The sequence below is a fragment of the Pipistrellus hanaki genome (genome assembly GCF_964339955.1).
Source record: "Pipistrellus hanaki genome assembly, chromosome: 3".
Taxonomy (NCBI): Eukaryota; Metazoa; Chordata; class Mammalia; order Chiroptera; family Vespertilionidae; genus Pipistrellus; species Pipistrellus hanaki.
The window spans coordinates 85055322-85074030 of NC_140505.1; the positions used below are offsets into that span (position 1 = coordinate 85055322).

An 18709-nucleotide genomic window follows, 5' to 3' on the forward strand; every position below is an offset into this window, starting at 1 on the left:
ACAAACTGCCATAAATTTAATATACTGATACCTTATGGACATGAGTATTGTCAAGACATGCAGTAGGAGCTTGATCAATTAAACTCACCATTCCATCATAACTATGAAAAATGATGTCCATTTGAGAAAGGGCCTTGACTTTCCCAGCATGAGCTTTAATATGAACCCCCTTTGGGGCATCCATGCTTAGACTTCGTGTGGGAGATTCTAATCTGAAATGAAAAATAAATCAAGGAAAAAATAGTATTTTAAAAAGCCACTCCAAGAATGCCTCAATGAACAGCTTAGCACAGAAGATATAATCAGTAAGATATATATATAGTACTTTCACATCATTCTTGAATGCTAATAAAATGTACATTATTCATTTTAAAATCCAGAAATAACGTGTAGTAAAGAAATTCACTTCCTATCTGTGAGAGTCTATTGAAATAGTATCCTGTAAAAACAGATAAAACAGTAGAGAGCCCTAACCCAATGCAATAACTTCAGATGGCATGGTTAAGCACTCTGGCATTCCACACCAGAAGAAAATGCTATTTGTGAATAACTAATTTTTTTTATTTTTTTATTTTTTTTATTTTTTTTATTTAGCTAAGGCACAAACTTGTCTGGAAAAAAACAGACAAATTTAAGGGCAACATGTGCATCTGCTACATGTTCAAAAACAAGAATGTAAGTTAGGCATTCAGATTTGATTGCTTTAAAAAAAATTAGAAAAGTTACAGGGCAGATACAAAGATTTCTTTTGGAAAAATATTGAATTGATGAAGTTAATAACACAGGATGGAAACTGACCTCGGCTGGCTTGATAGTATACTCATAAAATTTATCAGAATATCTCTGTGATTAAGTCAAACATAATACAGAAATTCTAGTAATATATGTACCAGAAAAAATTCTCCTACTTTTCTCTGCCTGCGAAACACTGAATTTCCACCTGATGGCACAATGTGAATACTTGAAAGATTTTTCAGTTGTTCCAACCCAACCCAACTCCAAAGTTCGAAAGGCTAATTGATTGACATGTTTAAAGGTCTATGAGAGGGAGAACAGAATAGAAAATGGTCTGCATATCTCCAGGAGTGTAAGATTAGAGTGCAGGTGGATCACTGAGAGAAAAAAAGAAGTGATGAAGAAAAGAGAAGTACCCTTTTGTATAAAATACAAATATACTATTGGAATAAATATTTAGGGGCGGAGGCTTTAGGCTTGGGGAGGTGCGGGGGGGGGGGGGGAGGGGAGGAGGCGGGGAACCCCTTCCCAAGCCTAAACCTGGGGCGGAGGCTTTAGGCTTGGGAAGGGGCTGAGCTTGGGATCAGAGGGAAGGGAAAATATCAGTGGAAACATATCCTCAGGTGAGAATAAAAAGAAAAACAAAGAAAGAAATGTCATATCCTATGAAAGACACATCTTGAGAATGCTTAAAGAAAGTTGTCATGTTTTCATGGTTAAGGGACTGGAGTCTGTGTTGATGAAAAAACCTTGGCAGCTATGGTGACTGGCAGTGGCTGCAGCAGTGAGGTGATGGTCTGGTGCTTTCCACTGATCAGACCGGTCACCTCAAGCAATGGGAGGCCAGGCTGCAGCTTAGATCCACTCCCAATGGGGAGCGGGCTTAAGCCATCCTTAGGACATCCCCTGAGGGCTCCCAGTATGTGAAAGTGGGAAGGCTGGGCTCAGGGACCTCTCCCCAGTGCATGAATTTCGTGCACTGGGCCCCTAGTACGTATGTGTATGTGTATCTATATATATAAAGAGCCAGGGGCCGTCACATCTGAAACAACGGAACAAACAACCTAACAGGCTTAGTGGGGTGACAAGGCCAGCAGGCGGTTAGTGAGGGATGACCAAATGACTAAAAAAGCAGGCTGTGTGGGGTGACCAAACAACTGAACACCAGCCTGTATGAGGCTACCAGGCCAGCAGGGGGGTTAGTGAGGGATGACCAAAGGACCAAACAGCAGGCTGCATGAGGTGACCAGGCTGGCGGGGGGGGGGGGGGGGTGGTCAGTGAGGAGTGATTAAGCTGGCAGAGGGGACAGTGAGGGGCGACCAGACCAGCAGGGGAGGCATTTGGGTATGACAAGGCTGGTGGGGGGTGTGAGGGACGACTAAGCCAGAAGGGGGGGGGGGGGCAATTAAGGGTGACCAGGCCAGCAGGGGGGACAGTTGGTGGTGACCAGGTTGGCAAGGGGCCGTGAAGGATGACCTGGCCCGCAGAAGGGGGAAGTGAGGGGCAACCAGGCCAGCAGGGTGAGGGCAGTTGGGGCGGCCAGGCTGGTGGGGGCATAGTTAAGGGCGATCAGGTTGGCAGGCGGAGGCAGTTAAGGGTGATGATCAGGCATGCAGGCAGGTGAGCCAGCGGTCCTATATTGTGAAAGGGGTGTCCAACTGCCGGTTTAGGACCGATCCCCAGGATCTGACCTAAACAGGCAGGCAGACATCCCCCATGGGGTCCCAGATTAGAGAGGGTGCAGGCTGGGCTAAGGGACCTCCCATCCCATGCATAAATTTTGTGCAATAGGCCTCTAATATAAAGAATAAATATCTAGATGAAGTAGGTGATTTTATGTAAAAATATAGAAAAGTTTGAGAGCATTATTCTAAGTGTTATGAGACAGTTACAAAAAGACACATACTCTGTGATTCCACTTTATGAGGTACCTAGAATAGTCACTTTCATAAAGACAGAACATAGAATGGTGTTTGTCAGGGACTGGGGGAGGAGATGGATAAACTTTTTAATGGGCCCTGGCTGGGCAGCTCAGTTGGTTAGAGCATCATCCTGATACATCAAAGTTCCATGGTTGTGGGTTCAATCCCCAGTTGGGGCACATACAAGAATCAAGCAATGAATGCATAAATAAGTAGAACAACAAATCTCTCTTTCTCTCTTTCAAATCAAGTAATAAAAAAAAGTTGTTTAATGGAGACGATTTCAGTTTTACAAAATGAAAAGTTCTAGAGATGATGGTTGCACAGCAATGTGAAAAGTTCTAGTGATGATGGTTGCACAGCAATGTGAATGTTCTTAATACTTCTGAACTGTACACTTAAAGGTATTTAAGTTAGTAAATTTTGTGTTATATGTATTTTACCACACTTAAGCTATACTGTATATACATCATCATTTTTCCAACATTTTTTTGCAAATATGAATTTATCATGCATTTGATTTATTTCATATTGCTCTTTCTCTAATATTACCCAATGATACTTTTTTCAATTGATTTGTAGACAGAGTGGAAGTGGAGAGAAGGGGAGAGAAACATGGATTGGTTGCCTCCTGCTCCCACCCTGACTGGAGATTGAACTGCAACCGAGTTACATTCCTTTGATCAGAAATCCAACTTGTGACACTAACCACTGAGCAAACTAGCCAGAGCTACAGTACATGTATTTTATTAAATGTTTTATAAATTGATGTTTTCAAGAATTTTTTTTTAAATTTCAAGCTCACAAAGACACCATTTCTTTCACTAAAGGAGCAAATATTTTGCCCTGTTTACAGCTGTATTGGAGATGGGTAGCATAACAAGAAAATATCAATTTTTTCTGTTAAAAATTGTAAACAGAGGAGGATCCAAGATGGCTGCTCGGGTATACACCTAGCCGCAGCAGCTCACAACAATTTCAAAGGAATACAACTAAAATGTAGAGTGGACATTGCCCAGAGCTACAGGTAGTCGACTGACTGAAAACTCTACAATAGGAAGGAGGGAGAAAACCAGAAGGAAAATCAGAGGAGCTGAAAAAAAGCCTAAGGTACGGAGACATGCTGCGTGCTCGCACGCACGCGCGCGCAGAGAGGTCGCAGCCAGAGAGGAGGAGAGGGCTGGGTGCTGCCTGGCGTTCCCTAGCAGGAAGGAAATAGAACCCCCAGCCTGGGCTGAACCCCCGAACCGGCAGCGCTGAGCCCCAAGTTATGTGCCAGACCCTGGGGACCCAGGCTCCGGCAGGGGGAGACAATCCCGGGGGACGGCGAAATGCGGGGCCCCCGGAGTCGCGCGCACATGGCGCGTAGGGGACTGAATGTTGACTCTGATGCTGGATTACCCTAGCCAGAAGAAACAAAGCCTCCGGCGGCAGCTCTGAGCCTCAGTCCAGACCTCCCCGAACTCCAGGTCTGGGCCAGTCCCTGGGGACCCAGGCTCGGGCAGGGGGAGACGGGGCTGTGAGGTGGAGTCCTGGGAGCGCGGCGAAAGGCCGAGCCCCCGGAGTCGCGCACACTGTGCGCAGAGGACAGTCTGTTGACTCTGATCCTGGACTTCCCTAGTGGGAGGGAGAAAGAAAGCTCCAGACTGGAGGAACGCCACGAGGAGCAGGAGCCCCTGCCGGACACCGGCCAGCTGGGCGCCAGCAAGGAGCCGGGCGACGGGGCCCCCAGTGGGGGGGGTGCCCCTGAGCCTTCGACTGCTGAGCGCTGGCAACGGAGCCAAGGATGGGGGCTGCTTCCTGGGCGGCGCCGACCCCAGCAACAGGCTGGAGCAGCGCGGGAGCCCGCGGAGAACAAAGGGGTGCCACAGGCCAACCTGCTGAGCTCCCAGGACAAGGAGGAAGAAACCAAAGAAGTTCTCAATGTGAAGAAATCAAGTGAGAGCAAATGATAGTAAAATTACTTAAGAAAGAATACAAAGAAGATCTTGAAAAATCAAAGACTAAGTCAGAACTCAACGCACCAGCCAACATTGCAACATAAATGCGTTTTGTTGTTTTTTTTTAAAAAAAGAAAAAAAAAAAGAAGAGAAAAAAGGGACAGAATGTTGGAACAGCGGCGACCAGGCCTAGAGTGGCCAGGCACAAGGCAGTGGCAGCTGGGCCCGGAGCAGCAGTGGCCAGGCCCCAGAACAGCAGCAGCCAGAACAAGAGCATCAACGGCCAGCACTGGAGCAGCCAGATCTGGGGCAGTGGCAGCCAGGCCTGAGGCAGAGGCGGCCAAGCCCAGGGTGGCCAGTCCAGGAACACCCAGACACGGAGTGGCTGGGCCCGGAGAAGCCCGGCCCAGAGCAGCCGGGTTGGGAGCAGCCAGGCCCAGAACAGCAGTAGACAACCACGAAGAATCCAGGCTGGGAGCGGCCAGGCCCGGAGCAGCTGGGTCTGGTGTGGCCAGGCCTGGAGCAGTGGCTGCCAGGCTAGGAGCGGCCAGGCCCAGAGCAGCAGCTGCCAGGCTGGGAGCAGCCAGGTCCGGAGCAGCCGGGTCTGGTGTGGCCAGGCCCGGAGCAGCGGCTGCCAGGCTGGGAGCGGCCAGGCCCGGAGCAGCAGCTGCCAGGCTGGGAGCGGCCAGGCCCGGAGCAGCCGGGTCTGGTGCGGCCAGGCCCGGAGCAGCGGCTGCCAGGCTGGGAGCGGCCAGGCCCGGAGCAGCCGGGTCTGGTGCGGCCAGGCCCGGAGCAGCGGCTGCCAGGCTGGGAGCGGCCAGGCCCGGAGCAGCCGGGTCTGGTGCGGCCAGGCCCGGAGCAGCGGCTGCCAGGCTGGGAGCGGCCAGGCCCGGAGCAGCGGCTGCCAGGCTGGGAGCAGCCAGGCCCGGAGCGGCCGGGACCGGAGCAACCGGTCCCAGAGCAGCCGGGTCGGGTGCGGCCAGGCCTGTAGCAGCAACAGCCAAGTCCAGAGCAACTAGGTCGGGAGCGGCAGTGACCAGACCCGGAGCAGCTGGTTGTGGAACGAACCAGAGCAACAGAGGCCAGGCCCGGAGCAGCCAGGCCCGAAACAGCTCGCTCCTCGCCTGTACCTGCCCACGGCTGCCTCTCAGACATGGCTGGAAACTTTTGCGGGAACTTGAGGGTCTGCTGAATCAAGTGATGAAGGCTTAGATCTGGATGTGTTGAGTTAGTATAGCGCTGGGGTGTTGATCTGTAAGTGCCTTGGGTGGGGCCTGGATGAGGCTGGTTGACCTATTTGGAAATGTCTTTTGTGTGAAGTGTATCATTGGGCATGTGGAGGTATTATTGATATGAGATAATGCTAAGTAACAGATTTACTATCTGAAAAGGGATTTACTATCGGGGAAAGGGAGGGAGGAAGAGACTGAACATAAACTGTGCACCTATGGATGAGGACAATGGGGGATGGGGAGGGGGCGGAGGGTGGGGTGGGAACCTGGTGGAGGGGGGAAGAAATGAGGAACCTTTGTAATAATATGAACAATAAAGATTGATTAAAAAAAAAAAATTGTAAACAATTTCAGGAAACTCATGCTAATACTTTTCATGGAAAAACGATGGCTCTGTGAAACACACAAATCATAAGCCCACAGCTTATGAACTAAATGAACTAAAATTTGAGGCATAAGTTGATATTCCTGGGTCTCCAAGAGAAGAAAGGGCAGTCCAGTCAGATGGGACAACCTGTATAAAAGGATGGAGTGGGGTGGATGGCAGCATTGAAATCTGGGAGGACAGATCAGGCAGGGGGTGCTGTGAGGGCTCAAGGCTGGACAGCCATCAGGAAGAGCTGATAACTATGGAAGAAATTGAAGCAATCATCAAAAAGCTTCCAGCAAACAAAATCCTGGGACCAGACGGCTTCACTGGGAAGTTTTACCAAACATTCAAAGGAGAACTAAAACCTATCCTCCTCAGACTATTCCAAAAAATTCAAGAGGAAGGAATACTCCCAATCTCATTCTATGAAGCTACAATAGAATTACCCTAATACTTAAACCTGATAAAGACAACACAAAGAAAGAGAATTGCAGGCCAATATCCCTCATGAACATAGATGCCAAAATCCTCAACAAAATTCTAGCATTACATCAGAAAGATCATACACCATGACCAAGGAGGATTTATTCTAGGGATGCAAGGATGGTACAGTATCCACAAATCAACAACAAATGTGATAATCACATAAATAAATTGAAAGATAAAAATCACATAGTAATATCAATTGATGCAGAAAAGGCATTTGACAAAATCCAACACCCTTTTTTGATTTAAAAAAAAACAAAAAACAAAAAAAACCCTCAGCAAAGTGTGAATAAAGGGACCATACCTCAACATAATAAAAGTCTCATATGAGAAACCTATAGCTATCATCATCTCAATGTGCAAAAACTAAAAAAGAAAAAAAAGAAAGAAAGAAATCACCTAAGAAAAGGAACAAGACAGGGGTGCCAACATTCACCATTCCTGTTCGATATAGTACTGGAAGTGCTAGCCATAGCGATTAGACAAGAAGAAATAAGTTACCCAAATTAGAAAAGAAGAAGTAAGACTGTCATTATTCAGAGATGACATAACACTATACATAGAAGACCCTAAAGACTCCATCAAAAATTATTAAACTTAATAAATTAATTTGGCAGAATTCAAAATTAAACCCCAGAAATCTATGGCTTTTTTTTTATACCAATAATAAACTCAGAGGAAGAGAAACTGAAAGAAAAATCTCATTTACCATTGCACAAAAAAAAAAAATGAAGATACCTAGGAATAAACTTAACTAAGGAGGTAAAAGACCAATATGCAGAAAAACTCAGGACATTGAAAAAAGAGAAAGAGGAAGACATAAAAAGATAGAAAAACATACCGTATTTATGGATTGATAGAATCAACATCATTAAAATGTCCATACTACCCAAAGCAATCTATAGATTCAATGAACTCCCCATTAAAATACCAACAGCATATTTCAAAGATCTAGAAGGAACTCTCCATAAATTCATCTGGAATAATAATAATAAAAAAGACCTTGAATAGCTGCAGCAATCCTAAGGAAGAAGAATAAAGTAAGAGGGATCTCAATACCATATGTCAAGCTATATTACAAGCCACTGTTCTCAAAACTGTCTGGTACTGGCATAAGAACAGACATATAGACCAATGGAATAGGGTAAAGAACCCAGAAATCAACCCAAACAACTATGTTCAATTAATATTTGACAAAGGAGGCAAGAGCATACAATGGAGTCAAGACATTCTCTTCAATAAATGGTGTTGGGAAAATTGGACAGATACATGCAAAAAAGAAACCTAAACCACCAATTTAAACCATACCCAAAAATAAACTCAAAATGAATAAAGGACTTAAACATAAAATGGGAAACCATGAAAATATTAGAGAAATCCACAGGGAGGAAAATCTCAGACATATGCCAAAGCTATATCCTCACCAATACAGCTGCTAGGGCAATGGAAACTAAAGAGTTAATAAACAAACGGGATTACATCAAAATAAAAAACTTCTGAACAGCAAAAGAAAGCATCAACAAAACAACAGAAAGCATCAACAAAACAACATATTTGCAAATGTTATCTCAGATAAGGGTTTAATCACCAACATTTACAGGGAACTAATACAACTTAATAAAAGGAAGATAATCCAATAAAAAAAAATTGGCAACAGACCTAAATAGACACTTTTCAAAAGAGGACATATAGAAGACCAAGAGACATATGAAAACATGCCCAAAGTCACTAATCATCTGAAAGATGCAAATCAAAATGACAATGGGGTACCATCTCACACCTTTCAGAATGGCTATCATCAACAAATCATCAAATGACAAGTGCTGATGGAGAAAAAGGAACCCTTATGCACTGCTCATGGAAATAAAGACTGGTGCAGTCACTCTGGAGAACAGTATGGAGTTTCCTCAAAAACTAAAAATGGAACTCCCATTTGACCCCACCCAGTGATCCCACTTCTAGGAATATATCCCAAGAAACTAGAAACACCAATCAGAAAGTATATATGCACTCCTATGTTCATAGCAGCACAATATGCAATAGGTGATATTTGGAAACAGCCTAAGTGCCCATCAGCAGATGAGTGGATTAGAAAACTGTGGTACTTCTACACAATACTATGCTGCTGTAAAAAGGAAGAAACTCCTACCATTTGTAATAACATGGATGGACCTGGAGAGCATAATGCTAAGCAAAATAAGTCAGTCAGAAAAAGGTAAATATCACATGATCTCACTCATTTGTGGAATATAATGAACAACATAGACTGATGAACAAAAACAGATCCAGAAACAGAGAAGCATCGATCAGACCGTCAAACCTCAAAGGGAAGGGGGAGACATCAATCAAAGGACTTGTCTGCATGTATATAAGCATACCCAATGGACACAGACATTCGGGGTAGACACAGAGGTGAGGGCACGAGTGCAGGGCTGTGGCAGGCTGTGAGAGGGGATAAGGACACATGTGTAATATCTTAATCAATGAAGAATAAAACTCTCGTGGGCAAAAGAAATCAATCTCGTTACAATTGCTAAAATATTATTCTAGCACGTAGCCAGGTGTCTTCTATAAATGAGTATGTTTATATTTGAACAACATTTTTACCTCAACTCCTGAAATGGGTCAGCTGTTATGAGGGGTGTTTCTACTGAATGTTCAAAAAGAGCTCCTTCAGGCCCTAAACAAAAAACAAAGATTCATCATCTTACAAAAGTAAAATTAGTGACACATCAAACAGAATATTTAGACTATACAAAAGCACAAGTAAGTTCTGATCTTTGTTGCTGAATTTGTGCAGATGTTTGAATTGCAGGAAAAAAAGAATAGGCATGTCCTGGCCAGTTGCTCAATTGGTTGGAGCATTTCCCCAAAGAATGGAAGGTTTGGGGGTTGATTCCTGGTCAGGGCACACACGTAGGTTGTGGTTTTGATCCCCAGTTGGTGGGATATGTATGAGAAACAACCAATCAATGTTTCTCTCTCTCTCTCTCTCTCTCTCTCTCTCTCTCTCTCTCTCTCTCTCTCTCTCTCTCTCTCTCTCTCTCCCCCTCTCTCCCTGCCCCCCTCTAAAATCCATAAAAACATATCCTCCAGGACCTTGAACCTTCAGGAGCGAGATGGTGAGTGTGTGGAGGCTGAGTGTCCCCAAAGAGACAGAATTCTCTTCCTCTGAACCCCAGTGGGGGGTCAGACTTGCTCAAATCTCAGCATTTCTCCAGGACCAACCCACCCACTCACATTCACCTGTCACCCAGCTGCCTTCTGGTTCCAAGGCTGCACCTCTTCACTGGACTGGTGAGGGGGTTGTCAGTGTTTTGCTTCTGGGCCTACTTTCATCTGTGTATTTGAAACCTTCCATTGTGATGGGCTACTCCCTGGCTGTGGTCCTCAGTCTCCAGTGGCCATGGGGCTTTGCAGAAGTTGTTACTATATTCAAAAGGATGCATTGCAAAAAGCTCCCAAGGCAGGCCTTTTGGCAATTTCACCTCTCAGCTTTCACCTTTGCTGATCTTTGTTATTTCAACTATCACAATGTGGGCATCTGCAAAGATGTTGCCATGCTGTGGAAGCTCTGACCTTCTTGACTTAATACCTGGAAAATTGATTGTACACCTCTTTCCCTATGCTCTGTCATGCCATTAATCTCACAATAAGAAAGAAATAACATAGAAGTCCACTGGTGAGATAAACCTTTTCTAATCACCTGGCTAGTTTTAGAATTTAGTCTGTGAGGAAAAGATTTAAGAGGAATTATAACCAAGAAATTGTGAGAGTGAGTTATTGTAGTTCCACATCCTGGCGAGTGAATGAGGTTGTCCTCCAGTTTCTCAAGAGACTCACAATATAACTGAATATTATATATGAGCTTTCACATTTTAATTTACCAAACTCTTAAAAGGAATTAAGCTTTATTACTATCAATACCTTATCAAACATCTACATTTGCCTTGGGAGTTATGGAGAAAGGGAAAAACTATCCTATATAATAAAAAACCAGTGACCATAAGCATAATGACCGGAATGACCTCTCGACCAGTCACTGAGGTGGGGGACCAGCGAGGGGAGCCAGGGGGGCCGGCAGTGGAGGTGGGGCAGGACCCAGGGCCAGCAAGGGAACTGGCTAGCTGGTGGGCGTGGTGGGGCGGGACCAGGGACTGCCAAGTGAGCCGAAGATGAGCCTGATAACAGGCTGGGCCTGGGGACCCTACCCACTCATGTTTTCATGTGCTGAGCCTCTAGTTAATTCATAAGTAAAGATTACATCAGCTTAGCCAGCATTTAATGTTTGAAAACTTCCCCCCTTTGTTCAGGTAATACCAGTCACTGATGGTTATATGTCTTTGGGAAACTTTAAAGTTAGGAAATGCTAATATTTCACATTACTAATTTCTAAATCCTGGGAAAAAGAGCCTGGAGAACTTCTGAATATAGAGAAGTTCCAGGCAGGGAAGAAGTACCCATGTAGAGGTATCAAAATATTACATACACATTCTAAACTGAGACTTACTCCTCAACTGTGTTCATTTTACTTGTCCCAAAATAATACCCACAAAATATAAAGTTAAATAATAAATTGTTATTTTTCCCACTGTGAGAATCTTTAATATGAAATTTATTCTATGAAAATACAGGGTGTGTGTTTTTTAAGATTCTGTAATAAAAAAAGAAAAACACCAAAAAATTATATCCTTCAGTGTGGATTAAAAAAATAGGCACATCTGCTCTCTTGCTTTTCCAAGGATACCACAATTTCAGTAAGTTCCTATAGACATATGCATTTAAACCAATTCAAAATATGCAGGCTTATTATTATTATCCCAACCAGTAATCAAACCCACAACTTTTCAGTGTTCCAATTCACTAAGCCATCTGGCCAGGGCTCAGACTTATTTTAAATGTGGGAAATGATATAAGCCCTTAAATTGAAAAAGAAGTAATTACAGTTGAAAACTGCATGTCTGTATCCTTTAGGTAATAGTCGTTTGACTCATTCTCTAGATTTTATGTGTAAAAATTGTATCTTATGTCATTTGTTTCTTAAAACACATCAAGAAATTAGAGGAAAAATAGAAAATTTTAAATATTGAAAATTGACTTTCTAATTTCTAGGAGTCATGTTGTTTCACTAGTCTGAGAATTGAATTATACACAAGACATGGTGTGAGTGGAGGCGAAGAAATGCAAAGATGACAATGACATGTTCTTCGATATACCTAATTAGTTTGATATTCAGAACTTTACAGGACAGGTGAGATTATTTTACTGAGGAGGAAATTGAGGAATAGAAAGGTTAAGTTTCCTAAAGTTACACAGTTAAAGGGCAGGACTGTGATTTGAATTCAAAACCCATACTTTTCATCTATTTGCTATAAGATTTGTCATACATAATTAACAAATACTATATAATAGAAAGCAATGTGCCAGTAGGAGTGTGCAACTAAGTTATTTTGGGTATCATCAGCAGGGGATCATTACTTTAAGACAGGGAAGACTTTCTATAGTAAAATGCAATTGCCTTGAACCTTAAAATAAATAGACATTTGTAACTATATGGAGGTGATAGACAATAATTTTCAAGGAAAGCAGTAGTGCAGGAGCAGAAAAATGTGACCAGTGTATAGGAATGAATGAATAATCCAATTACTAGAAAAATAAAGAAGTCAACATAGAAATATTTAAAACTAGATGCCTGATGCATGAATTCGTGCTCAGGTGGAGTGCCTCTGGGTGGCCTGAAGGGATCAGGCCTAAACCCGCAATCCAATGTCACCCGCAGCTCCTACCTGCCACTCCTACTCATCCTGGCCCCACTGTGCCTGCTGGGGGGTGGCGACCAATCAATCCTGATCAGAAGAGGCTCATGCTGCCTCAGCAGTGCTCACCAATCATGAGCCCTCTGTCTGGTGCCCTGCTAAGGACAGTGGCCTGCAGGATTGGGCTGAAACTGGCACTCCAACACCTCCCAAGAGGTCATAAATTTTGAGAGGGCGCAGGTCAGGCTGAGTGATCCGACCAGTGCATGATCAGGCTGGAGAGGGACCATGGAAGGGCTTCAGGGCGTGTCCAGTCCATCTCACTAAGTCCTGATCAGCTGGAGCCCAACAGCAAGCTAACCTACCAGTTGGAGCATCTTCCCCAGAGGGTCAGTGCACATCATAGTGACTGGTCAACCAGTTGACTGTCTGCTGCCTGGTGGTCAGTGCATGTCATAGCAAGCAGTTGAGCAGCCTTAGCATATCATTAGCATATAACACTTTGATTGGTTGTTCGGTTGTTCTGCTGTTTGGTCTATTTGCATATTACCCTTTTATTAAGTATACTAATAAAAAGGTAATATGCTAATTATACCAGATAGAATGGATGTCCTTCCAGACAATGCCACAGTGGCAGAGCCAAGGTAGAGCCAGTTAGAGGCGATCAGGCAGTCAGGGGAAAGCAATTAGGGGCAGTCAGGCTGGCAGGGGAGCAGTTAGGAACATCAGGCAGGAGGGCAAAGTGGTTAGGGGTGATCAGGCAGGCAGGCAGATGAGCGGTTAGGAACCAGAGGGATGTCCGACTGCCAGTTTAGGCCCTATCCCGCAATTAGACATCCCCTGAGGGCTCCTGGATTGGAGAGGGTGCAGGCCGGGCCAAGGGACCCCCCCCCCCCATGCATAAATTTCATGCACAAGGCCTCTAGTATAGGATATTGTAGGCATACACACAGATTTAAGTACACCACTTTGCCTATACATACTCATCATGATTTACCTAGGTCCCTGTTCCTTTCCTGAACTGTGCCTCATTCTTAGGGTTCACCCCTGTTTTAGGATCTGTCTCTGGTTTAGGTCCCTCTCCAGACTTGGGGTCTGCAACTGCAAAAAACTTGTTCCTCTCCCTCTTAGTCCCAAAAAGAGTCCAACAGATATTTTCACATTTTGCAGAATTTCCTCTTTAGGGAATACTGAAAATGATTAAATGTTTATTTTTTAATTTACTCACGTACTAGTTTTGATACTTACCATTGAAAACCTGGTGAAAGTTTCCCAGACACCAAGTTGAGCAAAGTCAGCAGTCTTTCCTGATTTAACAGTTCACATTTTCTCCACAACAATACTACCTGTATTAGTTTTGTCATTATAATTACTGCTTTTCTAGTAATTTTGTTTAAATATAAAGACATAACAAATGCACAATTCTCATTTAAGAAATAAAAGTATGTGGCAAATAAGAAAATTGAATTAAATTAGCAAAAAATGAAAATTCGAAATAACAAATCAGATGTGATAACATGATCAACACAAAAACTGTAATCAGCTGAAATAAAGGAATACAAAAGCAAAGGTTAAAATTGTATGAAAATAATATTATAATTCATGCAAATTATATTTAGATAAGAACAGATCCTCATATATGCTATAATATAACATACTCCTTAAAATACCACCTAAATGCCCAGGTGGCATAGCTCAGTGGTTGAGTGTCAACCTATGAACCAGGAGGGCATAGTTCAATTCCCAGTCAGGGCACATGCGAGTTGCAGGTTAGATCCCTGTTGTGGGCCATGCAGAAGGCAGCTGATCAATGATTCTCTCATCATTAATGTTTCTATCTCTCCCTCTCCCTCTCCCTTCTTCTCTGAAATAAAAAATAAATACCATCTAAGTGAACCTCAACAATAATGGTAACCATTGTGTAAAGGAAGACTATTTTAAGCGTCCTTTCTAAAACAAAGAAACTATAATGTATTTTGATTTTAATTTTAATTTTAATTTTAGCACAGCTTCAATTCTTTTTCCTCTAAGAAGTGTAATTATTCTAATAGTGCCAGTGGGACTATTTACAAGAAAATATAACTCCATAATTAGACTTAAATGCATGCCAATTACCTTCTAATGACCAGAGTCAATGATAGAGTGACCTCATAATGACAATGTACTGTTGACAGATATAAAGTCTACAAATATGCATTATCTTCTAATAAGAGGAGAAATTTCTCTATCATTGAAATTGTTAATGCCCAAATTATATGAACTTGATTATGTCATTACTCTATCCACAAAGTAAATATGCCTTAGAACTTATTTACATATAATAAAATAGATGTTTCCTAAATGGTTTCATAAAATGTTTCTCAATAAATGGTTGTTGATCTTCAATTAATTATATTTCTTTATGTTTTTATTCATATTTAATATCCCCAACCAAGACTATATATAAAAATATAAGTGATGTAACATCTGCTCCTTTTGGAAAATAGAGATATTATTTAAAATTATATAAATTATAAGGGGAAAAATTCCACTATAAAATTTTGTCACATAAATCATGTAGTAAAATGACCTTGTCTAGTATGACCCTCTATAAGTATTATATATACCAAAAAAAGTCCCGGCTTATAATATTAACCTTTTTTAAGAATATATCATCAAGATCAGACATGGTAAATGATGTGGTCATTTCTACTATCAGTAGTATTTGAATGGCACCATTCTTTTCTGGATCCTACAACAATTTATGATAAATGACACTCATGTGAGGAACTTTTGTCAGATTTTGGTACAAGAGGATTGAAATAGTGGTAAAGCAGTTGAAAAGTTCATGGGATAGAGCCCAGAAATCATGGAGGTCATAGACAGAGCCCAAAAACTAGAAGGGAAATTTTCCAAGTTGCTCCATTCTTTCTAACATACTGCTACTCCTGGATTCTTCAGTTACAAAAATGCAGAGTTCAATATTAATACCTCTGTTCAAACAATGAATAACACATGTCCAGACATATATTTGATTTTTGTATTTATATTGATAACTATTTATTAAGATTAATTCCACATATCCATTGAGTATTTATAAACTGAAATGGGCATTTTAATAGGGGGGAAATTCTGTTGCTCCCCTTTACAGTCAAACTTCCAAACTATGTTTGTACTACCTCCTAGTCTATTCACTCTGCCACCATTACAAATTGTCCTTTGCTTAAAACTCCAATGAAGCCGAAACCGGTTTGGCTCAGTGGTAGAGCATCGGTCTGTGGACTGAAAGGTCCCAGGTTCGATTCCAGTCAAGGGCATGTACCTTGGTTGTGGGCACATCCCCAGTGGGGGTATGCAAGAGGCAGCTGGTAGATGTTTCTCTCTCATCGACGTTTCTAGCTTTCTATCTCTCTCCCTTCCTCTCTGTAAAAAATCAATAAAATATATATATTTTTTTTTAAAAAAAACTCCAATGAAAATGCTCTTGTTAATATAATAATGACATCCATGATAATAAATCCAAGAGTCCTCACCTTTCCTGGATCTCAAATTCTGGGAACACAGTGTCTCTCTTGGGACTAAGAAAAAGACCATTCTGACATCCCTCCCACTACATTGTCTGTCAAAAACTCTCTTTTGGTGACTACTCTCCCTTTAGATGTGCTCTAATGTTGGCATCTCTGAGTTCACTTGATTGATGATGTCCTCATGTGTATCTCTATTCTAGATTGCTGCTCTGAACAATAGGTACCTCACTTATCCAACAGCAGGCTTAATATATTCACTTGGCTTGTTCACAGATATCTTCTATTTATATATCTAAAATATTAACTGTTAATTCTCTCTGCCTTACAAACGTATTCTTCTCCTCCTCAGTCATCTCCATTACCCAGAGAGTAATGACATCATCCAGATAGAAATATAATCTTTTCCTCTTTGATTCTCTCCCTGGATACCTGACACCCATTTGATTTATGTGTCTCTATATGTTAATTCTTAGTTTGGAGTCATTAGCTTCCCCCTATGACCGTCTAGGCCACATCAACATCATTTATTGCCTGTACTATATCTCCCATTGGATCTTACTGCTTCCATTCTTTCCTCTAAACCACACATGTCAAACACAAGGCCCGCAGGCCAAATCCGGCCCGCCAGGCCTTGCAATGTGGCCCGCACCGCGCTGTCATCACTGCACTCTGCTGCGTTCCATCACAATGACGCACGGTGACATAGGAGGCTTGTGATCTCACCGGCCGCCTCGCCGGCCGACGTACTTGCTATCTATTATGCATGCGCATAGATAACAAGTCACGCGAGATTCAGGAGGCGTGACCTATAGTCCGGCATCCAATGTGGTTGTGTGGGTGGCAGAGCAGAGGAGAGAGTGAGTGTGCGGGCATAAAAAATACACAGCAGAAGCTGCCAGTTCCTGGCATAAAATGCAGGCATAAAAATCGCAACAGATCTGCTATCTGTACCCAGCCAGGCATTTATTGACTGACTTTTTTTTTCTCCACTCCATCTGCCAAATCAAGCTATCCCTGTGCAGTTTTCAACTTTTTCCTTCTAACGCAGATTTCCAATAAACTACATCTTTTACTGCCAATATTGATCCCAAAATGTCCAGGAAAAGAAAAGTTGACGGTGAAGGCAGACAATTTAATGACAAATGGGAAAATGAATACATGTTTGTGCTTAGAGAGGGCAAACCAGTGTGTATATTGTGTTATGAGACAGTGTCGGCGATGAAAGAGTACAATATATATCGTCATTTTGACACCAAACATAATGTTAAGTATGGCAAATATACTTTGGAAGAAAAGCATAAAATTGTTAAAGAACTAAAAGGCAAACTACAATCACAGCAGCAAATGTTTACAAAGGCTACAGCGAAAAATGATGCTGCAGTGAAAGCAAGCTTTATAGTGGCTGAAGAAATTGCCCGTACTTCAAGGTGTTTTTCAGAGGGTGCCTTTTTGAAGCAATGCATGCTAAAAGTGTGTGAGCAAGTATGCCCAGACCAGATACAGAGTTTTCAAAATGTCAGTTTGTCAAGAAACACCATTGCAGATAGAATTCAAGAACTCTCAGGAAATCTATCATCACAGCTGGCCGAACAGGCATGCAGTTATCTCGCTTTTTCACTTGCTATCGATGAAAGCACAGACAACACTGATACAGCGCAGCTGTCCATCTGTATACGTGCTGCGAAGACCAACCCCTCTGTCACTGAGGAACTTTTGGATGTAGCTTCCATGCATGGGATGACGACTGGTAGAGATATATTTGAGGCTGTGGAGAAATCTATAAATAATTTTAAATTACCCTGGGAAAAGTTGGTGGGGCTAACTACCGATGGCGCACCTTTAATGTGCGGAGAAAAGAAAGGCTTGGTTGGACTAATGAAGGAAAGAATGCAAAAAAGTCACTGCCACACACCCTTGATTACTTATCATTGCATTATCCACCAAGAGGCTATGTGTGGAAAAGTTCTGGACATGAATGACATAATGACCACAGTCATTAAAACTATTAACTTTATACGGGCACGTGGCCTGAATCATCGCCAGTTCCAGCAGTTTTTACAGGAGGTGGGTGCAGAGCATGGAGACGTGCCATACCACACAGAAGTAAGATGGCTGAGCAAGAGCGCAGTCCTCAAAAGATTTTTTGAGCTCAGAGAACAAATTGCTCTTTTCATGGAAAGTAAAGGAAAGCCCTTGCCTGAACTGTCGGATCCTGCCTGGCTATGTGATTTTGCTATGATGTGTGACATATGCGAGCATCTCGCCCAACTGAATCTGAAGCTGCAGGGACGCAAACAAGTCATCACGAAGATGTCTGACATGATCACAGCATTCCAGCATAAACTTCAACTATGGAAGTCCCAACTGGAACAGGACAATCTTGCCCACTTTCCCGTTTGTTTGAGTATCTCAACCACTATTTCTGGTACTTTTCCTTGCAGTCGGCTGGCTACCAAAGTTAGCCGTTTACTAAGTGAATTTGAGCGGCGCTTCTCTGACTTTAGAACACAGCACTCAGGCTTTGACATCTTTGCCAATCCTTTTACAGTTGATGTCAACAATGTGCCCCATCACCTTCAGATGGAGATAATCGAGCTTCAGTCTGACAGTGGCCTGAAATCAAGGTTTCAGGATGTTGAAATTGAGGACTTCTACCCTCTACTGCCCCCTGACTCAATGCCAGAGCTCCGACTTCATGCTGCCCGTATTCTATCCATGTTCGGGAGCACCTATCTTTGTGAACAGATGTTTTCAATAATGA

The 18709-nt window shown here is 42.7% G+C and overlaps 1 protein-coding gene across 3 annotated transcripts in view; it reads right to left on the bottom strand.

The window, feature by feature from the left end:
* SGCG (sarcoglycan gamma) overlaps positions 1 to 18709 on the bottom strand; it is a 76031-nt gene that overhangs the window by 3996 nt on the left and 53326 nt on the right. For all 3 annotated transcript variants that reach the window (XM_084879471.1, XM_084879470.1, XM_084879472.1), the window contains 2 exons: positions 9294 to 9366; positions 89 to 212 (listed from right to left, as the gene is read on the bottom strand). In XM_084879471.1, coding sequence (XP_084735597.1) covers positions 89 to 212; positions 9294 to 9366 — 197 coding nt within the window. The remainder of the gene's footprint in view (positions 1 to 88; positions 213 to 9293; positions 9367 to 18709) is intronic.